Below are 27,222 nucleotides of genomic sequence, written 5' to 3'. Positions count from 1 at the left end.
TGTTTTTTGTTTTTTAAGCTTCTCCCAACCCTGAGAAATGTTCACTTTTTCAAAAATGACTGTTGTTGGAGTTTATGGCACTTTTGTTCCATATTAAAGAAAGTTCTTCCTCTGCTTATTCCAGGGGCATTGGTGGTTACAGGACATCTGTCTGAAGCCTCTTTTTCACTGTAGTAGATTTCAAGAAGAACTTTTACAAGAAAGTTACTTTTTAATGTTTTACATTGTTATGTAGTGTAATCTGTACGTGTATGTCTGTGTATAATTATGTTTTCGATAATTATACGCTACTAAAATAGAGCTTCTTATCAGGATTATTTTTTCTTTTTCTGTTTTCCTTTGGTTTGGTTTAGTTTGTTTGTTTTTCTTAAGATTACAAACCACTGTACCAGTGATCCTTATGTTAGTGTTTTTATGGACCTGGCACATTTTTTCCTACCTGTCCCACATCAACTTTAGAGAGCACGGGCGTACAGCTGCGCAAAAAGCCAGCGCAGGTGGACGCTGGTCTTCTGGTGGGCCTCGTTTTAACTTTATTTTGACAATGTGGTGTAAAAAAACAAAGTGAAAAACACTTCCCTGTGCTAATGCCATGGGAATATAAAAAAAAAAATATGAGGAATTCCTGCCGATTCTTTGACCACAGTCGTAAATAAGCACGTCCATGAACTTGGGATCCTAAATCCAGACTGAGGGTCTTGATGGGCTGTGTGTCTCCATTCCCAGAGCAGGCTCCCGTGCATCCTGCTTCGTGCTGAGCATTTGGGGAAATCAGGTCACTTACTGATGCATGCAAGTAAAGAGCAGCTGCCCATTTATGTCACCCTTGGCCTTGTGTGATCATCACAAAGAATGCTCTCTAAACTTGGACGAGGACTTGGCCCAATGTTAGCTGTCTCCTCCTTTTTTGAAATGTTAGCCCCCTTGGCATATTGGTCTCCTAAGAAGCGCCCAACTACTGCAATATGGTGTTGTAACCTTAAATTGTTTTCTTATGCTTAGTTGCTTATGAATAAATCAGGCTGTAGCTGAACAGATTACTCTCTGCAAACAAGTTACTGTCATTGTCCCTGTGACAGATGGATAAATAGCTGTAAGAAAGATGCCCTCATCTCTGTTTTCCTTCCTGATTTTCTTTTCCTTTTCTTTCTTTTTTTTTTTTCTTTTACTCCTTCTGTTATTTTTGGCAGACCAGGCTGCTGAGGGGGAGCTGGAATTAGATGTAAAACTGTGATATACTGTGATATAATTTACATAAGAGCTACATAAGGGCTCCCTTATGTTTATTCACAGGCTTAATCCAAGCTCACATACCTCCACTGTGTTCCAGCCATGAAAATTTGTTTACTATTTCTAAAGGCTAATGAGACCTGTTTATGGGTTGCAGGAGTTGGTTTTGACAGAGAGGCTAGTATACGCTGCTCTCTTGTTCATTCACAATCTGTACTACAGCGGAGACGAAAGTTGAGGAGGAGGAAAACCATCTCTGGCATCCCCAGAAGAGTCCAACAAGAAATAGGTGTAGTATAAATACAAATCTTCTGTAGATAGCTTTCTAACACACTTAAATTGCAGGGATATGAGCTGGTAGCCAGCCTTCTAAAGAAACAAAACAAGAATGTGTAAATGCTTGTGGAGTTTGGGAATGACATCGTTTGGTTTTTTTGTTTTATTTACTACAGTAAGCAAAGCTATATTACTCCATATGGCCTCGACGGACCGGGGGCCTTACTGAGTAATATAGATGTACGTGTTCAGCTCTTATCGTGTAAATGTTAATCAGTTTGGTTTTATTTTCCCATTTTATTTCTGTTATGAACCCATAGTTACGTGCATAAAAAGTAACTAGATTAAGTGAAAGTTTTTTCTTGTGTGAGGGGAGCTTAAGGTAAAGAACTGACAGATGTTGCTCAGGACAGTGATGATGAGCTGTCACAACAGCCGGGTAACTCATTCAGATGAGTGTCTCTCCACCCTAGAGACAGCTGCTGGTACCCTACGGGAAACTTTGTTAAATGTCCACTTGATTTATCATGCTTATCCTCGATTCCTTCCTTTCATTCTTTATTACCAAGGATATTTGCCGGAAACTGAGTGGTTTACCTCACTTTTTGTCCCAGGTAAATTAGGAGCGACCCTGTTGTGGGCAAATCCAGTTTAAAATCCGTATTAACCCAAAATGAAATGAGCAGGATCGTTATTTCTTAATGCTCATCTGCACCTGAAGATGGCTCTGGTACCTCGGTCCGTTGCCGTGAAACTTGTTGGGAAGCAGAAGGAATGTGTTTATCATAGGGAATAAGAAACCAGAGAACCTATGAAAGAAAGATCCTGTTGCCTTGCAAATATTCTTGGTAGTAAAGAAGCAGAAAATGGAAATTCTGAGCAGACAGGTAGCCAAAACAGAATTATTTTTAGTAGCTCATGGAGTGTTTTGTCCAGCAGCCACTCCTGAAAACTGCCTTTACCTGGTTGAAAGAGAGAAACAAAAGCTGAAAACTTAATATTTATCTTAATATTTACCACAGCAAGATCAGCTCCGTGTGATGAGATCACTTTGCAGAAATAGGAGAACTGAGATCACGTTGCAGGACTAGGAGAACTTCCCCACCTCACTGGGATGAGGTCTGCCTTACACTCTTTATAGCAAAGTTAGATTTGTCCCAGTGCTCAGCAAGATTAAGAAAGACAGAAAGGACACAGCAGATTAATGCTTCTTGGGTTGCTCCGCGGGTCTTCTCGTGCCAGGAAACGTGGATCTGTCTCCCACTCACCCTGCTTTCCGTGTGTCCCAGATTCAGACGAGTCACCGGTGGCGAGAGAGCGCAATGTGACTGTGCATGCGAACCCGGACTTCCCGGGCTCTGGCAGCAGGAGGTCGGGGACCCGGGACTCGGAGTGCCAGACAGAAGAAATCCTGATAGCCGCTCCCTCCCGGCGGAGGATCCGTGCCCAGAGGGGACAGAGCGTTGTTGCCTCCCTCTCCCACTCTGCTGGCAACATCTTGGTGCTGGCAGACAACGGGGATGCTGTCTTCGCTGCTGCTGTCAGCAACCGCATCCGCTCGCGCAGCCTTCCTCGCGAGGGTGCCCGGGCTAGCGAGGGCCATCAGGACACCGCCAACAAGAGTGCAGGGTATGAAGCAGAATGCTTCCTAGCCGGTCAGGAGAGGATCCCAAAACAGGGGAAGGATGTCTTGAGCAAGCAGGGTTCACAAGAGTGCCAGCCCATCGGTTTAACTTGCCCTCAGCACCTGCACAGCCCTGAACACAGCATCGGCGAGAGGGGGAGGTCACGGCTGTCAAGGATGGCCGATTCAGGCAGCTGCGAGATTTCGTCCAACTCGGACACCTTCGGGAGCCCCATTCACTCTATCTCCACAGCAGGAGTCCTGCTCAGCAGCCACATGGACCAGAAAGATGACCACCAGTCCTCCAGTGGCAACTGGAGCGGGAGCAGCTCCACATGTCCCTCCCAGACATCAGAAACCATTCCTCCTGCTGCCTCCCCTCCGCTGACTGGCTCTTCACACTGTGACTCCGAGCTGTCGCTCAACACTGCTCCTAATGCCAACGAGGACTCCAGCGTCTTCATCACAGAGCAGTTTGGTGACCACGTGGACAAGGTCAGAGGCCACAGGGCGAGCTCCTTCACCTCCACTGTGGCGGATTTACTGGATGACCCCAACAACAGCAACACGAGTGACAGCGAGTGGAACTACCTGCACCATCACCATGACGCCTCTTGTCGCCAAGACTTCAGCCCCGAGCGCCCGAAGGCAGACAGCCTGGGATGCCCCAGCTTCACCAGCATGGCCACCTACGACAGCTTCCTCGAAAAGACTCCCTCTGACAAGGCAGACACTAGCTCACACTTTTCTGTGGATACCGAAGGATACTATACCTCCATGCACTTTGACTGCGGTCTCAAGGGTAATAAAAGCTATATTTGCAACTATGCAGCCACGGGCTCTGAAAGCGGCCAGACCGGGAGCGTGACCTCCAGCCTGGCTGACTGCACCTGGCAGGAGTGCGTGAGCCACAGGAGGCAGGGACGGCAGAGCATCTCACTGAAGAAACCAAAGGCAAAGCCAGCCCCACCAAAACGCAGCTCATCTTTGAGGAAATCGGAGGACAGCACTGACCTTCCTGACAAGAAAGAACCAAAGACCGGCGGCGGGCAGCACGTGTCTCACACTGCCAGGGAGATGAAGCTGCCCCTTGAGTTTTCCAACACACCGTCCCGAGTAGAAGGCCCCAACCTGCCTGCCAAACAGGACATCCCCTGGGTGAACCAGGGCGACGGTGGGTTAAAGGACGCTCCGTTTGACACCGCCGATATCCCTTCCTTTAAAGACGAAGGTGCTGAACAACCTCACTATGCAGACCTCTGGCTTCTGAACGACTTGAAGTCCAATGATCCTTACAGGTCCTTGTCCAATTCAAGCACCGCTACGGGTACTACAGTCATAGAGTGCATCAAGTCACCGGAGAGCTCCGAATCCCAGACATCCCAGTCCGGGTCACGAGCCACCACCCCATCCCTCCCCTCAGTGGATAACGAGTTTAAGCTGGCCTCCCCAGAGAAGCTGGCGGGCTTAGCCTCACCCTCCAGCGGGTACTCCAGCCAGTCAGAGACACCCACCTCTTCTTTTCCAACTGCTTTCTTTTCAGGACCCTTGTCTCCAGGGGGAAGTAAGAGGAAGCCAAAAGTACCGGAGAGGAAGTCATCACTGCAGCAGCCACTCTCAAAAGATGGCACCGCCTCAGTGAGCAAAGACCTCGAACTTCCAATTATACCTCCTACTCACCTCGACCTAAGTGCTCTTCACAATGTCTTGAGCAAGCCCTTCGCTCACAGGCACCAGCTGCATGCCTTCAGCCACAGCAAGCAGAGCGCAGTCGGGGAAGCCCTGAATCCCAACCCTCCCTCCGCCCTCGCCATCACGCCCTCCGTTCTCAAGTCTGTCCACCTCCGGGCAGTCAACAAGCCTGAAGGAGGGAAACAGAAAGGCAGCACCCCAGACCTGCTCTGCATACAGGAGACCGCCTTGATGGTGACCGACGTTTCTCCAGGCAAAATGAGGCCACTCTTAGCTAAGAAACCAGTATCACGACAGTACTCCACAGAGGAGGCCCTAATGTCATACATTGACACTTCCCCAGCTGAAGGAGGTCCCGGAAAGCCACCTTTAGAGAAAAGCTCCTCTTTTGGTGGGCAGAACAGCTGTGAGAGAGAAGTTGTAACTTCAGCAAGTGTGGGTCTGGTTGATGTCAAACCCAGGAAGGACCAAGCAGACCTGACCACTGAGCACTTGCCAGAAAGTGCTCTGAATCAGATGTGTGTCATCCCTGTGGATGTGTTTCACAAGGGCTCAGCTGTCCTCACAGGTGATGACGAAGCAAAGAAATCCGGCCACGGAGCAGAAATGGAGCATGACCTCCACCAAGCGCAGGCTCAGCAAGAGCTCTCCACAGGCAGCGAGGGGAGGCTGGAAGCTGAGTCTGCAGGTGAAAGCCCAGGTCAGGCTGAGGGAGCGGCCATCAGCGATCAGCTTAAGCACCAACCCGATGTAAGCCACCATGTGCCTGGGAATATCAGCTGTGAAGTGGAGACGGCAGCAGTGAGTTCACTCAGTGAAGCGAGTTGCAAGCAGGAAAACGATATCGCATCAGGTATCCCAACCAAAAGTGCCTCTGATGACAGCAGGGCAGACGAGACAGCGGGTGGTGTAGACGAGCCTTCACTGAAAGGTCAGTTGCAAACTCTTTCTGTGTTATACCCAACCATGCAGCTTTGGATGTGACAGGTGGAGGTGCAAATCAGTGTGCCTCTGTAGGTTTAAGTACAGACCACCACCACCCCCCCCACTCCCCAACCTTCTAGCTGGCCAGGCAGCCCAGAGGTATTTTACCCTTTCTCAGTGTGCTGTTCAGAGTCTATTCTCTGGTATTTACTTCCTCCTGTGTGCTGCATTTCAGCTGAAAAAAGGGAGGAGTGTTCACCTTAGGTACAGCAGAGCCTTATTATCACAGCTGAACAGTAAACAGGAGATCCTAGGGGTGCCTCCTGCCTGGGCTCCAGTGTGCAATGTACATGATGTTTAGATTAGAGGATAAAGTCTCTATGGTGGTATTGGCCGTTCAGCTGTGAGCCGCGCTGGTGCCTCGCATTGACAGTAGTGTTACAAAGTGTGGTGGGGTCTGACTCATAGCATGGCCTCTTTCCTTGTTTTAGAGTCTTCTCCAAGTGACGATTCCATCGTGTCTCCACTGAGTGAGGAGTTGCAGGCTGATGCTGAGGATGTCTTTGTGTCTCCAAACAAACCCCGCACTACGGAGGATCTGTTTGCAGTCATTCACAGGTGACCCAACCTTGTGGCAACAAGGAATGGCAACATGTGGCCCTGTACAGTCACTAATAATAGCTGCAGGATAGTTATCCAATGGTTAAGTCTTATCCTGAATCTGCCTTCTTTAGTTTGTCCAGTTTCCTAAAAGACAGTTTTTTAAAGATGCTCTGTTATGGTCTGGTGTGCACTCTGCGTATCTTCAGCCTGGAGGAGAGGAGACTCCAGGGGATTCTTATAGCAGCCTTCCAGTACCTGAACAGGCCTACAGGAAAGATGGGAAGGGACTTTTTAGAAGGGATGTAGTCACAGGACGAGGGGGGATGATTTTAAATTGGAAGGGGGTAGATTTAGATTGGATATTAGGAAAAAATTCTTCACTATGAGGGTGGCGAGGTGCTGGAAGAGGTTGCCCAGGAAGGTGGTGGATGCTCCCTCCCTGAAGGTGTTCAAGGCTGAGTAGCCTGGTCTAGTGGAGGGTATCCCTGCCCAATGCAAGGGGTTGGAACTTGATGATCTTTAAGGTCCCCTGCAACCCAAACCAGTCTGTGATTCTATGATTCTATGTGAAGGATGCTTTACAGATACCAACATCAGGCCACTCTCTCTTACAAACACGTCTCACCAAAGGTAACTGCCCGCAGAGGTTCCTGCCTTCTGCCCACCTGTGCTTGTAGCAAGGGAGTCCTTGTAGCAAAAATAACGAGAAGGGATCTGCTGAAATTTGTGATTAGAGATCACAGATATCAGAAATTACAGATTTCTGATACTGAATTGGTTACACTCAGCACTGTTACTACATAAGACTCTGTATGCATCACTGTCTTTATAAAATGCCGGTTGTGCACACATTGTTTTGGAAGAGCTAGGTGAGGTTGAAAGGGACTCTGTGGCTCAGTGCCTCAATCACTGCACAAGAGCTGTCACGGCTTGAAGTGCAATCAGTCACTGGTAACCTCTGATATTTGATAGAGGGATTGCAAGAACTCTAGCTAGTATGAAAGCACAGTCAATCTGTGAAACTCCAGACCACCATCAAGTGTTATCCCACAAAGACAACATATGAAGGGGTGCTCCTTTCTGTTTTTACAGATCAAAAAGGAAAGTTCTCGGGAGAAAGGATTCTGGAGACCTTTCTGTAAGGAACAGATTGCGAGCTTCGTCTGGGACTAGCAGCCAGCCCCCTGCCAGCAGCACGCTGCCCGCCAGCACCGTGCCACCGGCCGGCAGTGCGGGCACTCCCATAAGCAGTCAAAGGTCCCCTGGGCTCATATACAGGAATGCCAAAAAGTCCAACACATCCAATGAGGAGTTTAAACTACTGCTCCTTAAAAAAGGCAGCCGATCCGATTCCAGCTACAGGATGTCTGCCACGGAAATTCTGAAAAGTCCAATTTTGCCCAAGTCTCCGGGAGAGCTGATGGCAGATGCCCCCCAAAACCTAGAGGAGTCTCCCCCTGCGACGAGCCCCGATGCTTTGTCCCCTCTCTCCCCATGCTCTCCCAGGGTCAACTCGGAAGGATTCTCCTCCAAGAGCTTTCCCATGTCGGCGTCTTCGAGAGTGGGACGCTCCCGGGCACCCCCGGCAGCCAGCAGCAGCCGGTACAGCGTGCGGTGCAGGCTGTACAACACGCCGATGCAGGCCATCTCTGAAGGAGAGACGGAGAACTCGGACGGCAGCCCCCACGACGATCGGTCTTCTCAGAGCTCCACATAGGCTGGGTGGGTGCCAGGGCCAGGCTGACACCACTGCTTGGGCTCTGTAAGGGTGTGAATATAAGAGGCCAATGCTGTAGCAGTCCAAAACAAACAAACAAAAAACAAAAGAAAAGGAAAAAAAATCGCAGGGCAATATCAATGTTTAAAAGTCTTTGTGTTTGTAAGACACTGGGGAAACAGGACTACAGCTGTAGCTAGTTATTACATTACATTTTCTATAAGGAGGAAGATATGCTATGTCTGTTCTGTTTTCTTTCAGCTTCATTTGGTTTACCCCACTCTCATTTCCATTGTCACTGTAGATTTCAAGGCCATACACTTTCCATAGAGTTAAAAGTGACTCTGTTTTTTCCAGTTTTGGGTTGTTTTTTTTCCCAAGAAACTGCCCATCTAGAAACAAAACCTTCACTGTAGTGCTTCCCTATGGAGAAAGAAAAGAAAAAAAAAAAAGAAAATGCTCTTGAGGATTGGTATTTTTCTACACTAAAATGAGCTGAAACAAAATTTAGAAGAAATTAACAAAGCATATGTAAATACCATATTTTTGATAAAAATTTGTAAATAGAATTATCAAAAAAAAAGTGGACACGTGGCAAATGATTTAACTGCATAACAGCTTTGTTTATAGAAGACAAAAGAACTCAAATGGGATAACTGTATTCTGTGAATACCATTTATCATATCAAGCATAAAAAATTCACACGGCCACCGATAACCACTTTCAGTGCGACAAGCCTGAAGGACGACACTGAGCAGTGGAATGGGGAGGAATTCCCAGCTTTAGCTGAGGGAACAGAAAGGCTGACTGCGATGGGAATTAAAAGTAACCATTTCTCTTTCTAAGGCAGCTCCGAAGCAGCTAACTGGAAAGCGTGGCTGGGAGGGTTACGGTGAGGATTGATGGGGCAAGGCGAGTGTGCTTCCGACAGAACCAAGTCGTGTCTGATGCAGAGGCCCAACAGGGCCTACCCGGCAGCCTCCCCCCTGGGCCTTTGCTCTCGCAGGGGTTGCCTCAGAGAGGATAAGTGTGAGAAGAAATAGTACTTAACTTTCATATTCCTATTAGGCTATTGGGATACATAACATGGTCATAACCTGGTAACTATAACCTTTAAACATGATTAGTTTCTGGTTCGTAACGGAAACAAATAAATTATAAGCATGCAAGAAGCGCTTTCGATTTATCAGTAAATATCCGCGATGAGTTTTCAGTGAAGCTTTCTCTTTGTGCTGATGAGATTCATGCTACCTAAATATTTACAAAAAACGACACTGTGAAACCGTAGCTGGGAAATAGGTATGTGTATGCATTATTTATATTCATTGCTGAGCTGGGTGGGGGAAAGCTCTGGTTCGTTGTGCCAGCCACATACGGTCAGGATCTTATCTGGGTTTACCAGAAGCGTGGAACAGGGTGGGGGACTGGGGTGGGGTGGGGAAGGAGACAAATCAAAGCAGCTGCTTTGATCCAAATGAAGACAGGGAAATAAAAGCTGAATTACTTGAAGTTACTTGAATTTTCTCGTCTTTAAACTGCAAGAACATGTACTTTTAAAACTTAAACCCGTGAGTCGCTTTCCACTTTTAGTTTTTAAACAGAATAAAACCAACAGGCCTGCTTCTCCTTTGGGCCACCATGGTTTCCATCGATGTAGCCCCCATCTGTGCTACATGGAGATGAAAGCCCTCTTTGTCCAAAATCGATGCAGTTTGTGTTGGTTGCCATAGGCTATGGTTTGAAGTAGAGGAAAGATTAGTGTAGAGAAAATGGCGCGAGGAGGAATGTGGTGTGCAGTAGGACAGGTCGAGTAGGATGACAGAAAGAGCAAATTTGGGTGCTAAAGAAATCAACTAAAAGCTGGTTTTAAGCATAAGTAAAGGATAGGGAAGCAGGATGTGTGAAATGGGTTTTTACTAGGTTTTTTGCTTTTCATTGTGTAATGCATAAAGCTGAGAGTTTTTAAAAGTGGGCAGAGCATGTTTTAAAGAGGAAGGTTCTACTTAAAACTGTTATGGTTTCAAAGAGTCTAAGCAAGGCAGAATGGTTCAACAAATGCCCCATCAGGTTCACATCCAATTTTGTATAGTGCTTACCACAAGAAATATGTTATTTGGGGTTTCCTACCGTCCTCCTGTGCGGCTGGGTTGTGTTCGGTGTGCGAGGTAGCGTCGCTGTGCACATGGTACGTGTGTTAGGAAGAAGGGGGGGGGTCTGTCTGCTGAAGGGCCACAAATTCGGACAGTTTAAGTAATCTAAAAGTCTGAAATAGTTTTCAAAAAGGTAATGGGGAGCAAGGGTTTGGAAAGAAAAGGCTAATAATCACATTAGTAGCTTAGTTAAAGTTAAGTCTGAACACAAGCGAAGTGAATGATTGAGAATGTTTTAAGAGGAAATGTTTAGCACATAACCACTTCTGGGAGAACAAGAGTAAAGGAAGTTTAGATACCGGGCAGAAAATCCTTAGTTGGTCATCTTCAGTCATTTTCTTTACAAATTTTGCCAGGAGCACTTTTACAACTTGATTAATAGTCCTGAGTTAATCAGTCATTCAAAACCGTAAAAGGAATACAGCTGAATTGATTTTGATCACTTTTTATTACCAATGAATATTTTCACAGAGACCATAAATAAATAAATATATATATATATACCCTAAAAAGATATTTTTGACTGGAATGATGAGGCAATACTTCACATACAAAATGGCCACAGAACAATTCCATTAAAATAAGAGTTTTACTTCTATTGTTTAATTTCCTAGCTTATATTTAGCAGACTGAAATGCAAATAGAGATTCTAAATCCACTATGATGAAAAGAGTTTGCAAAAAATGTAGGGGTCAGAGGAAGAGGAATGGGGGGGACTCCTGTAGTGTTGCAGGCGTGCCACTATGGCACCAGAGGACAAGCTGTAGAGCAAAGGGAACACCGCTCACCTCTTGAGATGGGGTACAGTACATGCATCAGGTAACCGCTGAACCATCATTTCAACCTACTGTTCCGTTGTTTGCACTGATGTCATGGAAACAATTTCTGAAGTTACACAGCTGCGTGTTCTGAAAAATAACATTTTCCCCCTTTTTTATTTTTCTTTTGATTTGTTTTGTTTTGTTTTGTTGTTGTGGCAGCATAGGAGACATGGAATAGTTGTAGCAAATAAAGCACGTTTGTTTTTGCCAAAGGTCAGTGATTGAGTGCATTTGCTGCAATGGTGGCAGATAGAGAAATACTGTAGGTTATGACTTAAAGAATAAAAAAAATAAAAAATTAAGAAGGTTACAGTGTAACTATTTTGGTACTAGCACCAGTTCGTGCTGGCAGAAAAGACAATGGTTTATGGACTTGCATCCATTTTGTATTTTTGTAATATTTGTAAATACGAACTTTTTAAATTGTTGCAAAGATGGTTTCTTTTGTAAAATGTTTTCAAAGTTTACATTAAATCCAAGCCTTTGTATATTTTAGAGCTGTGCAACACTTTAAGTCTTGTATTTATTTTTAGTAAAAACGGTGACAGTTTCATTGTGAACCCCTCTCAAAAAATGTGTCAGAAAAGTTTGATTACCTAGAAAGTGTGTATAGAAACTGCAAATAAACGTGACTGCAACTAAATCACCATTTCTCTTTACTTTCTTGTAATGAGATGTGAAGTCTAATCTACAGACCATGAGTATGCTACTTCCAAAGGTAAGCCCCCAGCACATTACACATTTCAAACCATTTCATTGTGTTTCCTCGTCAACTTTTTTTTTTAATAAATTAAGCAAGGGGAAATCTGTATTCAGGCCATCATTGACTTTAAGTGGAATTCTGCCCACAAGTACAATTTTGCCAGAATATAAAGATGGGTAGAGTTTCCCCTTGTCTTTTACAGGTAAGAAAAAGGGAAGAGACAGGAAGCTGGGATGAGAAATAGTGGAGACTGCCACTTTATCTTACACTGGAAATCAAACCAAATTGCAACACTTCACACCCAAGGCATAGAGAATCCAGTGACTGAACCTTATCAGATAAAGCAAGCCTGGGCAAAAGCCAGGCCGTAAATTAGGAACACAAGCTTAGGCGTGCAAACACATCTTTATTTTTAAATGGTTTGGTTATTAGGAGCTTGAGGAGTCAGGCCATGGAAGCTAAGTGTTTAAATCATAGCCCTGCATGTCTCTGAAAATTGCATACCTACAGGAAAAGGGGAGGGCAAGATGCGCAGCGTGAAACTGTGGTTCCAGCTTTGCAGCACTGTACTTGGCGTTTAAAAAAGTTGTATGGAAAAATAACCCAGAACTGAAATGTGTGGGTCTGGTGCCTTAGAGCCTGGGGGGGAGGGGGAGTGGGGGGCAGAAATCAGCTTTGGGGAATGCTGCTGGCGATGCCCCACAAAGCCAGAATCAAAACTCAGTAGCTTTGGTGACTGTTAAGCAGGTATCCTCTATTGCAGCACTGGGCACACAGGGGTCGCTCCTCCAAATGTGTGCACCAATTAAAGCCAAATTTCTCATATTTATACAGATTAGCTCTACATGTTCATTATAATTGCTAAGAAAAGGCAGGGTTATGCAAATTATTCCCAGGAAGTAATTTACATTAACTCCTCCCAGATAGAGCATGCTCAGTGACACTCTGGGGGTCTTCCAGTGGTCTTCAGGGATGAAGGCTGGATGTCTTCCTCTTTTTCAGCCCATGCTCTTTATGTTTTTTCTCCATAGTTTCCAAAACACATTCCTGAGCTCAAAAACACATTCCTGCACAAACTAGTTAGGAACCCCCTTTAGCTGAAAACAAGATACACTGTCTCTCAGTTGGTCATTGTTCTCATTGTTTATGACTCTCCTACCTTCACTTTCTTTACCTTCGAGGCTGCTGCACTGCTATGGCTAAGTCTTGTAGCCGCTTTCACGAAACACCTCACACAGTTACAGCCATATTCTACTAAAATCCAAAACAAATTTATTCTGAAAACATGAAAATTCTTATAGTAAGGTTATATTAATTGCCTCTTTAGCTACATCTACATCGATCTATTCAGCATTATTACATTTCATTGAATCACTGGTCTACCTGAAATCATGCTTCACAAGGGTATGAGGATTGCCCCATGGATGTGGTCATAGTCTCCAAGTAGGAATCAGTTTGAATAACATTTTTTTAGCCAGGTAGTCAAGCAGTTAACGATGATGTAGGTCACTTCCTGCTGCATTGTGTGCCTTTCCCAATCCAGACATACAAATAAGCATGATCTGTAGGATAAGCTTAGTCCGTAGAGGCAAGTGCAAGCTGTTTTTCATCTGCCTGTGTATATTTTTCATGCTCAGTGGAAGAGAAGATTAAACATTAGACTAAGTAAAATAGACCCAGTGCTTTTCTATGTACACAAGGTGAAACCATTCTAACTATTTGCAACATAAGTGAAGTCAGCAATTTGTAAGTCTTTTTAAAATCCAGGCTTCAGGCTGTGCTTTGGACTTGTGTACACGGTGTACAATCATCAGGTCCATCCAGCAGCAATATGAACTTCATTCTGTAGGTAGCATCACTGTGTAGACAGGCTCTTCTCAGGGTGTACTATCCTGCTTCGCAGCAAAGCATCCCACCATCCTGCATATATATATATATATATATATATATATATAAGGAATGTATATAACCACGCATGGGAAGAGTTGCAGGTTTGTGGTTGGGGTGGTTTTGGAGGATAGTAAAACACATGGGTGTTAAAACTCAGATGCCACATTGAAAATTTTGGCACTTCCTCCCTAGAGTGAAATTCAACCCCCACCCAACAAATCTTCCTATACACTCTTCCTATAGGGTTCTCAGAGAACATGCAACCTGGTGAGGTCCCCCTTGAGCCAGCAAGCATGAGGCATGTCCTATTTTCCATCTCTTGCTGGAGCTTTTATTTGACTTAGAGGCGTTGATCCACAACGGAAATCCCACCTCAGAGAGGGAAACAGGGTAGGAATTCATGGACAACACATGGGCACATTCGAGGAATGATAATGGCACCCAAACAAGTAAGGGAAGCTCTCATAATGGCTTTGTGATGCTTTTGGCTTAAGCAGGTTTTCACCTGCTCTGTATCTCTCAAAAAACATGAATCTACAAAGTAAGCAATCATCTAATGGGTTTTCTGTGGAAATTCACACTATGGTTTTGCTGACAATGAGAAAATTAAGATGAGTAAACCTGTGGCTTTTCCAGTCCATCAACAAGTCACACTGAATCTAGGTCGGGTGGCTTTGTTCTATCACAAGCCTCCAAAGCTGAAAAAATAAATCATCAGATAAAAATTATTTTTATGAAAAAAAGAACCTTCAAAATGTGTAGGAACATGGCATTCGGCTCCTAAGTTAAAAAGGCCGGCACAGGTCTACTAGTACTTATCCACTAATGTTGTCATCCTAGAAAGTACCTCCTTGTGGTACACACTAAAGCCTTACTGAGCAGCAGTCAGACAGCCCTTACACACTTTCCTCATTATGGATAATGGAAACAAATGGCTTTATGACCATTTAAGAACGGTAGAGACTCAGAAACGAATCCTCTAGAACAGGCTCCACATTTTCACAGTTTTCTTGGCTTTGGTAGTGTCATGGTTTAAACTGTCATGAAGTTAACACAACCCCACTGCCATCTGCTTATTCTACCCTGACGTGGGATAGGGCAGAGAACTGAAAAAGAAAAGAGAAAAAACCCAAAACAAAACAAACAAACTGTGCTACGTTGAGATAAAGAAAATTTAATGGCAGATTATAATAATTACAATAATAATAAAAAAATGGTAATAGACTTTAAAAAACAAGTGATGAACAGCACAATTTCTCACCACCCAAAAGTCAATGCACTGCAAGAGCCCAAGCTTTCCAGCCTCCTGGCCCACCTCCCAGTTACATACGGAACATTATGTCATGTCAGGCCCCACCTGGAGTATTGTGTTCAGTTCTGGGCTCCCTGGTATAAAACAGACAGGGATGTCCTGAAGAGAGTCCAGAGAAGGGCTACGAAGATGATTAAGGGCCTGGAGCATCTCCCCTATGAGGAAAGGCTGAGTGAACTGGGACTGTTCAGTCTTGAGAAAAGAAGACTAAGAGGGGACCTTATTAATGTTTATAAATATCTTAAGTGTGGGATGCAGGGGGAAATGGCCAGCCCCTTTTCAGTGGTCTGTGGGGACAGGACAAGGGGCAATGGCCGCAAGTTGGAGCACAGGAAGTTCTGCACCAACATGCAGAAGAACTTTTTCACAGTGAGGGTGACAGAGCCCTGGCACAGGCTGCCCAGGGGGTTGTGGAGTCTCCTTCTCTGGAGATATTCAAGACCCATTTGGACGCCTCCCTGTGCAACCTGTCCTAGGGAACCTGCTTTGGCAGGAGGGTTGGACCTGATGACCTCTGGAGGTCCCTTCCAACACCTACAATTCTATGATTCCATGATTCTATGCGATACAGAATATCCCTTTGCTCATTTGGCATCAGCTGGCCCGACTGTCTCCTCTCACAACTTCTTGGTCACCCCCACCTTCTCTTTGGTGGGGCATTGTGAGAAGCTACAAAGTCCCTGACTGCTTGGCAACAACCAAAACATCAGTGTGTTATCAACAGGGTTCTCATCCTAAATCCTAAACACAGCACTACACCCACTACCAAGAAGAAAATTAACTCCATCTATCTGTCCCGGTTTTGGCAGGGATAATTTAAGAGCTGACCCAAAAGAAAGCAAGTAAAACATAGGCCACAGCCTCTAAGTACTGATGCCAAACCATATTATGCTGATACTGTCAATTGTTTCGGCACAGTTCACTTTGACACGCAAGCAGAACCATCAAGCAGTCCTGAGAATGGGAATTCAGACTGCAATTCCTGTTACTTTCTCTGTGCACAAACCAAGTTTTGGGATTGATAAAGAGCAGTGTGCAACTGGATTAATTCACAATCTCACTTGTCACTGGAAATGTCACACACTACAAAATACCAAGTTTTGAACCTGAAATGAAGATATTACGGGAACAGATAAAGTAGCTAACCTTTTATTTTTATTTTATTGGTTCCAATAACTGTTAAGTGCCAGGAAAGATGGCAAACAACTTCAATTCACCAGGAAATTTCTAGTGAAAACTGATCCAGGAAAATAAACTATTTGTAGATCAGCTTTTCTCACTTCTTGTTGTTGTTTAACCCCAGACAGCAGCTGAGCACCATGCAGGACCTCGCTTACCCCCTTCCAGTGGGATGGGCAGGAGAATCAGAAGAAAAAGGTAAAACACACGGGTTGGGATAAGGACAGTTTACTGGGACAGCAAAAAGAGTAAAATAATGACAATACTTAGGCTATACAAAGCAGGTGATACACAATGCAGTTGCTCACCCCTGGAGACCAATGCCCAGCCTGTCCCTTAGCAGTGACCTCACCTCCCTGGTCAGCTCCCTTTGTATACTGAGCACTAACATCATACAGTATGGAATACTGCTTTGGACAGTTAGGCTAGCTGTCCTGGCTGTGTTCCCTCACAGGTTCTTGTGAAAATTAACTCTATCCTTACTAAATTTAAAATATTATTCTTTTAACTCCTCTAAACACCATTCCCTCACAAAACTATGGAAATCAGATATCCAACAAACTTTTTCAATCTGTTTCCTTTCAAACCCAGTATTTCTTTATTCTAGTCCTGAGTACTTCCTTTCCACTGTCAACAGCATCCTCTACCTCTCACTCAAGTACTTCACTTCTTAGTCTTGTGTCTCGGTACCCCATTCAGCCTCTGGGGCCTCCCAAGAGCTACCTGTTCCCAAATCACTCTTTTCAGGGTCTGCTTCCTTACATCCATACAAAAAGCTACCCCATCATAAAAAAGTTCCTCTGTTTCTGCAGAAAAAAAAAAAAAAAAGTGAAGGTAAAAGTTCATTTTGAATACAGCATTGTTGGCTGGACCCCCTATTACTCAGACATTCTCCCATCACCTCAAGCTTTACAGGAAAGTGAAAGAGCTTACTCAATACTCTTTCAGCCCAGCACTTTAACTGGAAAGCATCAGAAAATTCTGATGTATTTTGGTTTAGAAACATGTTCAAGAACCTGGATGTACTGCACTGATTCAGTTAAAGATGGTCTTGTAGCTGCTGGTGTTCCACAAAGAGAGAAAAGGCTTTTGAAGCCTGCTAAAGATCAGCAAGTGATAAAGGAAGCATTGACTCAATCTACGCAGTAATTGGCACTAGATCCCAGAACATACAGTTGCTGTCACACACTAATCCGTAAGGCTGCAGCCCCACTGCAGTTGCTCCCCCTGCAACAGCTGCAGGCTGTCACAGGCACTTTGCTGCCCCAGGTCACGAGCAGATCAGGTCCCATCACCATCTCACATTTTCCACCAAGCTCTCCCTAAACGTAATCTCCCAGAGGTGTCCCTGTGCGAGGGGAGTCTGAGCACACTACTCAGGGGATGTCTGGACAGGGTGCCCTGACCCTGCCGAACCCCCCTAACTCCAATCCTGAATTAAAAAAAAGAGGGGAGTGAATGTATGGAGCCACTGGCAGCAGCAGGGCGAAGAACAGAATTGTGAATATTGGTAGATGAAGCTGAATTTTAGATGAAGCTGAATTTTCCACATTCTGTCCCTGCCAAAGGCCCACAGTATTCCCATGTGAACTGGAGCCTCAACACCGGACTGCTTACAGTTCTGTGAGGGCAACCTTTGGCAGCCATTAATATCCCTCCGGAAAACCGGATTTCTTCCACTAGGAGTGGTTTGCAAAGGACCCAAACCAAATACAACGGTGTGTCAAGAGAGGTTACAGCATGCTGAAACCCGGGGCCGCGGACTGCGCGCACAGGGGGGGTCTGCAGCCTCAGAACCCCAGAGGCCGGCCCCGAAGTCGCCCAGAGCTTTCAATCTCCAGCGGAGGCTCGGAGGGTGGCTCGGCAGCACCCCACTCTCCTCAGGACGGAGGGGCCTGCACGAAACCAAACCCGCCGTCCTCGGCCAGGCCTCGGCTAGCAAGGGAGCGCGGCAGCGCCACGGAACCAAGCCGAGCGCGGCGAGAGCCGGGCCAGCCAAGCACCGCGCTTCGTCCGCCGGGTCCCGAGCGGGCGGCTCGGTGAGAGGGCGGCACCGCCCGCGGCCCTCCCCCAGCCCCGGCTCCCGTTTGCCGGGCGCGCCCCCGTGCCCAGCGCGCAGCCGCACTGCTTCGAAACAGTTTGTCGCTCACGTCGGAGAAGCCGCTTCCGTTTCCAACGCCGCGTTCCGGCCACACCTGCCTGCGGCGGAGCACCGGCTCGTTCCGTCACCCGAACCCGCCCGCGAAGGACCCCGCGCTCCGCCGTCCCCGCCGAGCCATGTCCGCCGAGGGTAAGGCTCCAGCCCGCCGCTCCCCCGAGGGAGGGGACGCGGCGAACGTTCCTCCATCGCTCGCGGCAGCACCAACGTTCTCCGCCGAGCCGGCCGGTCCACGCCCACCGCGCCCGCTGCTATTCGCCGGTCCCGGCACGGCGAGGCGCTGCCATTGGCTTGCGCGGCTGCCCGTCGCCGCCGCGTCGGGGGGGGGGGGGGGGGGCGGGGGGCTCGAGGCGCGGAGGGAGCGCGGGTGGCTGACGGCTGACGGCGCGGGGTGGGGCGGTGGCGTTGGCGTTAACGGTTTCCGTGGGGCCGACGGGGTGAGGGGTCTGTCGGTGGGCAGGAGGCGCCGCTGTGGGTGGGTGTACGTTGCCCGGGGCGGCCCTGCCGCGCTGCCGTTTCCGCAGCTGGGCGGAGGGGCCGCGGTAGGACGTGACGCGGGGGCTTCTCTCAAGTTGCCGCCGTGAGGTAACGTGGCCCTGCCACAGCGTGGTTACCTCAAGGCGTAAGGGCCGGGAGGGTGGCAGCGGCAGTCGCGGGACTTGCGGCGGGGGAAGCTGTCACCTTCCTTCGCCTTGAGATGGTGGGTGACGGTGGGGAGGCTTCGCCGTGGGGCAGCGGGGGCTTGGCCCTGGCAGGCCTGCCCCTGCCCCCCGGCTGCTGCAGTCCCTTGGGTGCAAAGCCTGAGTACAGGCAGGGATGAGTAATGCTCCTAAAGCGAGATGCCTGACCTAATGATCTTTCCATTTGAAGGCAGCATACACAGTGCAGCTTCTCTCATCTTGGAGGCATATGGGCTTCTTGGGATCAAAACAAGTGTATTTCTCTTGGCTATATGCTTCGCTCCACCCTTCCAAGCCTTACAACAGTTTAAGCTTGTTTAGCTTGTCATTGCTATCACAGACCTCTACCTGCTTCAGAGGAAGAGGTTCCAGTTGACTCTTGTGCAGGTGCATGGCAGGGAGCATTTCTGGCTAAAAAAAACCCAAAACAATTGGTTTTGGTGCGGTTAGACTTTGGCCAGATCGCTGTGCAATTGCACAAGTGTCAGCATGAAGTAAAGAGGTAGAATTTGCATGTAGGAGGGTAGCAATCTTGACCTACTCTTGATTAAGCAAACTTCTAACGAAGTGCATTGGATTCTTGTTTGCTTGTTCCTTCTCCTTTGTCCTCAAATTTTGGTCTGACTGGGTCTGTCCATAGCTCAGTAATCTTCACAAATAATGAGACTGTTGGAAAATCCTTGGCCATAGAAAGGAGGTGTCATTAATAGTACTCCTCAGTCAAAAAGCGCTGTATGAGCTCAAATCCTGTTAAACATCAGAGGCCTGTTTGAGAGACTTGTTTTACCGTGAGCTTTGAGCATACTGTCATCTCGTAATCAGAATGTGAGACCTAAAACCACAGGAAATCAGGTTTTATTATTCTGCTGCTCACCATGGTAATTGGTTACTGTTTGCTCCATATATGATCCCATTGGCTTAATCTGTTGCAAATTTCACTCACGCGAATTCTGACACAGGGCATTCTAAAGTAACTTGTTTTGGTGTTGAGACACAACTAGTAAACGTTTTCTCTCTGGTAGAGTATTCTGGTGTCTCTGATCTGTGACAGCCTGTCTAGGTTAAGGACTAAATTATCACAAGCATGCCGAATTCAAGGATGCAACTCGAAGGTAGATGGTACCCAAATTTTTCAAGAGCAGTATTTAAGCATCTTTATGTAACCTATGTTCCTTGGCTGTTGCACTTGGGAGGACTGAGATCATGTTTGCAGAAACAGAGATATGCCTAAATGAACTCTTAGAAAAGGAAGAAAAAAATGGATTTCTGTGAAAAGTCTGATTTAGTTTTACTGATTTTGCTAGCAGCCCCCGGGAACTCTGTAGTAGGTTGGGATAGGATTTTTGTACTAATGGGTGCTTTCAGCTCTCATCTGCCTCCCTTGACCATTCCATACCTCATGGTTACCTAAGTGTCTATTTCCTCAATGAGTGAGAGCATTCACCGGATGAAGTCTGACTCAGCACACGTCCTTCCTTATCCCTGTAGCCTGTGTGATGTATTGAGTTAGCAGCGTAACTTGGGGAAAGAGAAGCAGTCCAGCAGCTTGTCTTCAGACTTCAGCTGATAGGTCAGATTTGGTAGTATCTCTATGCTTGATTATCCTAAGTATGCAGAAGTGTGCCTTAAACTTGTGGTTATATCCACAGTAAGGCTGCATTAATTAATTAATTAAGCAAGCGATGACTTGAAGCTGGGATGGGGTGATACTACCTCTGAAAGGCCCTGCGCTGTCCCTTGTGTTAGTTCCTTTTATTGTGCATGTTAGTGTGTGGGGCCATAAATAGAGCAGGATCTGGCTGTGGTCCAAGTTAATGCCAGCTGGCTCTCCGCTTGTTTAAACACAGGAAAGTTCCTTGATACATCTTTTATTTGTTTGAGCAAGGTTGCTTTGCTCGATTTGCTTTGGTATGTAATTGTACTTGCTATGGAGTTTTTGAGGCTTTTATGTTTTACTTTTTAACTCTGGCTTTGAAAGAGTTCGGGTTTGGTTTGGGGTTTATGGGGAGTGGGGGTGTTTAGGGTTGTTTTGCTTGATCTTAGTATTTCTTGATACTTAATATCCACATCGTTCAATCTCTAAAATTACTATGGTGGACCCATCGTGTGACGTGCTGTCCGTTTTCTGACTGTTGTGTCTCTCCCCTCACACTGTCTGTCTGGTCAGTGTCCCATCCTGTCCCACCCAGCCTTCCCTGTGTCTCATCCTCCCTGTCCTGTGTGTCCCTGGTTTTCTTTATGTTGCAGTTTGGTTCTATTTGTCTTTCATTCTTAAGTTTCACTTTTTTTTTGTTTTCAGCTCTTTTCACCTCTGCTACTGGGGATAGGTAAATGAGCAGTAGTAAAAAGATAAGCAGTCATTTGGTTGCTGGAGTAGGCTGATCAAACCACAGAGTTTCCAAAGAAGAGAAAAAAATTTCAAGTCCAATTTCCATATTTGTTACTGAAAATAAAGTCTTTGTGATGCTTGGTTTTTACTTCACTGTGTAAAAAGCTGTCACTTCATACAGTAGTGTGACTTATGATGCAGTGTTAGACATGCAATTGGACATTATTGCATGTAAATCGTTATGATCATTAAGTCGGACTCCAGTTTAAGTGTGTTTAAATTGCTACAAATACCTGTTACCTGGAGATTTTGTGCAGTAGCAAAGAAGAGTTCCTGGTGAAAGAATAGTGAACATAAACAGCTTTTAAGTTAAAAAGAGCACCTCCAATCTTGGCTTTCTAATTTGGTCATTTCATAGCATTTTTCTGTGAACAACTCCCTTTGTGCGCAATGTGGGTTTTGGTGAACTTTTGCCTCGTGCTATAGCATATCCTACTGCCCCAAAAATAGTAAGTCATAGCCTATACCATATAACTAGAGCATGCACTGAGCCTGAGAAGGAAATTAGTGTGGTGATGTTTTCTAATTTTAGATGACTGTCTCTTCAGTTTTCAAACAAATTTCTAGTTCCCTTGAACTGGTAACTTGTTCCAATGGCTTAATAAACCAGCCTATTTAGCAAGTCTTACTACAATGTGTAATTGACTTTGCAGTAAAAGCCTTATTTGAAACACATAAACCTAAAATGTTTCCTTAATCATACTTTTTAAATTTAGAATTTCCTTTCAAGACTTACTGGAAACATCTATATATCTCTTTCATGGTATTTTCTGTCTGTGGAGTGAATTAATGCAATGAAACTAGTAACTTGGCACAAGAAATGCAGTTGCATCTTCATTCAAGACGAGTGAAAAATATCTTGATAGCTTCATTTTTATTTATTGTTCTCAGGGGTAGAAATTAATCACAGAGTCTGATTGTTGTTTCTACTTGAGAGAGACAGATAAGTATTTCATATTGTTTGGTGCTATTTATCTGGTATTGCTTTGTACTGCTAGCACTTTTAAGAAGCATCAGAAATACTTAGAATTGTTCACAGGACTAAGTTGCAGTTTCTTTAAGATTATGAGTAAATAACTGGAACTCTTTTGTCACAAGCTTTTGAAGGTGTGAAGGTTGTATTTAATGAATGAAGTTGTCCTCACATGTGAGAATGGCTACAGTAGTGACATTTAGTTGTTTTCCCCTGGCTGAATAATACATGCATAGGACTGTAAGAACTACTTCTCCCCTCTCTTTGTTTCAAACTAGCAAATATATCTTGACATGTCTTCTAATCAATATATTTTTGAGCATGGACTTTCTCTTGGTGAGAAAAGGCATTCAAATATTCCCACTTGCTTTAGAAGCAAGGCAACTAGAATAGGGAAAAGGAATATGTGATTGGCATAAAGCACATGGGTCTGCATTTCTTAGAGTGGCTTTCCTCATTCTTGCTGTGACCAGTCATGTTGACAAACCTGCGTGGAAATGGGCTCAGAACTTCCTGGCTGTCCATGTAAAAGTGCTGTTCTGGAGAGGCTATAGTTTCCTCTCTTTGCTACATGCTGGTTCCACAGCATTTTCCCTCTTCTGTACCCGTTGTTCTGTCTGCTGTAGAGATTGATGGATAACAGTGGTCAAGTAGGCTTGTTTTGTCTGCCTTATGGGCCCAAGTGGGGCATGAAATTTGTGGCAAAGATGATAAATATACATAGAAATTATCTGTGTTGTAGTGTTGCACAGATAATGCACAACTTGTGTTGCTTCTCTTCATTCTTAAGCTACATCTATGTTACTCTATCCAGTATCATTATGCATCATTGAGTCACTGTGTAGTGATAGAAAGACAATTGCAGGGCAGCAGAGGCCCAGCTTTAAGTAGGGCATCTGTCAGGCCATGCAGTAAGCTGGCATGCTGGTGGGGAAAATTGGCAGAGAGGATTCTGTTCCCACCTAATTTATGCCAGATGCATTTTTCCTGACTCTCAGTTAACACTCTCCCAAAATAGATCAGAAAAGATACTAAATAATTGTCATCAACAACAACAACAAAAAGTGCCTGTGAGGCAGTTAAATAATTCAACACATGCAAGTAACTCATGTTAGCTTGCAATGAACTTCAGTCAGTGAATATCATTGAAGTATTTAGATGCAGCTTGTAGCAAAATTTAAGTTCACGGGTAGTCCTGTTGTTTGCTTCTGTGCTGCTGATTATAACTGTCCAAGAACTGTTTGCTCACCCTAAATGGCATACCCCAGTTCATGTCCACTCAGTAGACTCATTTTTGCAGGAGAATTACATTCCAATTAGCTTTTTGGCTTTTGGTTTGTGGATTATTTTTTTGCCCTACTATAAACCTGGCTACTGACTGCAGGGTAAGTGATGGCTGCTTTTGAACAGGCTGTCCTGGTTTTGGTCAGGATGGAGTTAAATTCATTTGTAACAGTGGATGGAATGCTGTGTTTGGGAGTTAAAATGGGAGTAGTGCTGATAACACCCTGATGTTGTTAATTGCTGTCAGACAGTCAAGGACTTTCTCAGCTCTTCATGAGAAAGGAGGGGCGAAGCCAGGACAGGTGACCCAACTGACCAAAGAGAGTATTCCACGCCAGTTACGTCCTGCCCAGGATATCGGGGGGCTGACGGGAGGAAGGCCGAGGGTGGCTCCGGGACGCGCGGTTCTTGGGGGACGATCGGGTTCTGGGACGGCTCTGGGTGGCACGGCCTGAGCTGTGGGTTTGGTGAGAAACTGCATTGTGTATCAACAGCTTCATATATTTTTTGCTCTAGAGTCCTGTTAGCATTGTTACATTGTATCTTTCTGTTATCTTAGTAAACTATCCTTATCCCAACCCACGGGCCTCTTATTTCTTGGTTTGGGGTTATTTGCCCCTTCCTCTTCCTTTTCCCTTCCCTTATCTCTCACCCCCCCCCCCCCCCTTCCCTTTTCCCTGCTCTTTTCCTTTAAGGAGCAGGCAGCTGCGTGGATCTCGGCTCTCAGCCGGGGTGAAACCACGACACAGGCCCTCATTTGTTGAAGTCAGCCAGGACAACCAGGGGAGCAGGCCCAGCAAAAGTTCATGAAGGGCTTGTCCTGCTTGACCAACCTGATCTCCTTCTATACCCAGGTGACCCACCTAGCAGATGAGGGAAAGGCTGTGATGTTATCCACCGGGACTTTAAAGACTTCCACCCTGTCTCCTGGAGGGTTCTCCTAGAGAAGCTCGTGGCTCATGGTTTGGACCAGTGTGGTCTTCTCTGGGTAAAAAACTCAGATGGAACGCTGAGTCCAGGCAGTTGGGGTGACCAGAGTTAAATCCAGTTGGCCAGTCACAAGTGGTGTTCCCCAGGGCTCAGTACTGGGGCCAGGGCTCTCTAATATCTTCATCAGCGGTTTGAATGAGGGTATTGAGTGCACCCTCAGTCAGTTTGCAGATGACACCAAGGTGGGTGGGAGTGTTGATCTGCTTGAGAGTAGGATGGAAGGCTCTGCAGAGGGAGATGGACTGGGTGGATCGATGGGCAAAGGCCAGCTGTGTGAGGCTCAACAAGGCCAAGTGCCGAGTCCTGTGCTTCGGTTGCAACAACCCCATATGACACTACAGGCTTGGGGAAAAGTGTCTGGAAAGCTGCCCAACAGAGAAGGACCTGAGGGTGTTGGTGGACAGCCAGCTGAACATGAACCAGCAGTGTGCCCAAGGTGGCTAAGAAGGCCAGCAACATCCTGGCTTGTATCAGAGTAGTGTGGCCAGCAGGACACTGTACTTGGCTCTGGTGAGGCTGTACCTCAGTACTGCATTCAGTTTTGGGCCTCTCAGTACATGAAGACCATTGAGGTGCTGGGGCGTGTCCAGAGAAGGGCAATGAAGATGATGAAGGGTCTGGAGCACAAGTCTTATGAGATGAGTGACTGAGGGAACTGTGGTTGTTTAAGCTGGAGAAGAGGAGCCTGAGGGGAGACCTTATCATTGTGTACAGCTACCTCAAAGGAGGCCAGGTAAGCGTTGGTCTCTTGTCCCAGGTAACTAGCAAAAAGACAGGAGTATATGCCCCAAGTTGCCTCAGGGGAGGTTTAGACTGGATATTAGGAAAAATTTCTTCAATGAAAGAGTGGTCAGGCACTGGAACAGGCTGCCCAGAGAGGTAGTAGAATCCCCAGTGCAGAAGGTGTGTTGTAGCTTGCGTGGCTGGGTTCTGGTGTAGAAGGGGGGCTGCAGGGGTGACTTCTGCAAGAAGCAGCCAGAAGCTCTCTGCAGGCCCCACAGAGCAAACACCAGCCAGCTCAAGGCCGGAGTTGTTGCTGACCAAGGCCGAGCCCATCAGTGACGGTCACAGCGCCTCTGGGAATCACATTTAGGAGGAAAAAAACTGCAAGCAGCTGCTTTGTGCCCCCAAGAGAAGGGAGTGAGAAGATGTATGAAACTGTGCAGGCACCAAGGCCAGGGAAGAAGGACAGAGGTTGATGAGGTACTTTAGGCACCGGAGAGAAAGATTCCCCTGCAGCCCATGGAGAAGACCATGCTGAAGCAGGCTGTCCCTCTGCAGCTTATGGATGATGATAGGGAGCAGAGATCCCATCTACAGCCTGTGGAGGACCCCACACCAGAGTGGATGGAGACATCTGAAGGATGCTGTGACCCCGTGGGAAGCCTGCTTTGGAGCAAGCTCCTGGGAGTGAAACCTGCAGCCTGTGGAGAGGCTGACCCATGCCAAAGCAGGTTTGCTGGGGGTACTTGAGACTCTGTAAGGGAACAGGCTGAAGCAGTCTGGGCCTGATGGTCAGCACTCCATGGAAAGGGTCCACACTGAGGCACTTGGTGAGGCGTTAAAGCTCCAACAGAAAGGACTCACGTTGGAGAAGTTCATGGAGGACTGTCTCCCATGGGTGGGACCCCACAGTACAGCAGGGGAAGGGTGTGAGGAATCCCCCCCCTAGCTAAGAAGGAAAGCAACTCATGAGGAACTGACTGAAACCCCCATTCCCCCAGTCCATGCCCCTGCCCTTGTCTCAGTGGGGAGGAACAAGGGAACGAAATCGTGACTAAAGTGAAGTCTGCTAAGAAGGGAGGGGTGAGGGGAGGTGCTTTAAGATCTGGCCACACTTCTCATCACCCAGCTGGTGTCACTGGGTGTGCAGGGCAGTGTCATAAATTAGAGAGTTTCTTTCCTTCATTCTGTGTTGAGTCTATTGCGCCCGTGATGCTGATTGTGGGATGATCTCTCCCTGTCCTTATCTCAACTCTTGAGCCTCTCAATAGATAATTTCTCCCCTGTCCAGCTGAAAAGTGGAGTGATAGAGTGGCTTTGATGGGTGTCTGGCCTCCAGCCAGGGCTAAACCACAACAAAGGGTTCAAAAACATGTAGATGTGGCACTTCAAGGCATGATTTACTAGACATGGTGGTGTTGGGTTGACGGTTGGACTTGATGATCTTAGAGGTCTTCTCCAACCTTAAAGATTCTGTGATTCTATATATCTTTCCTATCTGAGGACAACCAAATCCAAGACCAGATGTATTGTTTCTTCTGGTTTAGCCAGAGAGAAAACTTTGACCTCTGGAATTCAGCTTCTTTCCTACCTTTTGATCTCTCAAAAAATTGGAACAGAGGAAAGAGCAGGATTTTGAGTGAATTGTTTGTATATTTTGGAGCACAGGAAGTTCTGCACCAATATGCAGAAGAACTTTTTCACAGTGAGGTTGACAGAGCTCTGGGACAAGCTGCCCAGAGGGGTTGTGGAGTCTCCTTCTCTGGAGATATTCAGGACCCATCTGGACACCTCCCTGTGTGACCTGCCCTAGGGAACCTGCTTTGGCATGGGGGGTGAACTCGATGGTCTCTGGAGGTCCCTCCCAACCCCTACAATTCTGTGATTCTGTGGTAACAGTCAAG

General features: G+C 46.3%; 1 protein-coding gene across 1 annotated transcript in view; it reads left to right on the top strand.

Annotated features, from left to right (window-relative positions):
- NHS (NHS actin remodeling regulator) overlaps positions 1–8,953 on the top strand; it is a gene marked incomplete at its 5' end in the record, with an annotated part of 260,819 nt that extends 251,866 nt beyond the window's left edge. The window contains 4 exons of the mRNA XM_084275035.1: positions 1,388–1,519; positions 2,796–5,753; positions 6,238–6,364; positions 7,442–8,953. Coding sequence (XP_084131161.1) covers positions 1,388–1,519; positions 2,796–5,753; positions 6,238–6,364; positions 7,442–8,066 — 3,842 coding nt within the window. The 3' untranslated portion in view covers positions 8,067–8,953. The remainder of the gene's footprint in view (positions 1–1,387; positions 1,520–2,795; positions 5,754–6,237; positions 6,365–7,441) is intronic.
- Between the last annotated feature and the right edge of the window lie 18,269 nt (positions 8,954–27,222).

The sequence above is a fragment of the Gallinula chloropus genome (genome assembly GCF_964237585.1).
Source record: "Gallinula chloropus genome assembly, chromosome: 1".
Lineage (NCBI taxonomy): Eukaryota > Metazoa > Chordata > Aves > Gruiformes > Rallidae > Gallinula > Gallinula chloropus.
Note: the sequence above shows the minus strand (reverse complement) of the source record. Positions and strands in the feature narration are given on the sequence as shown.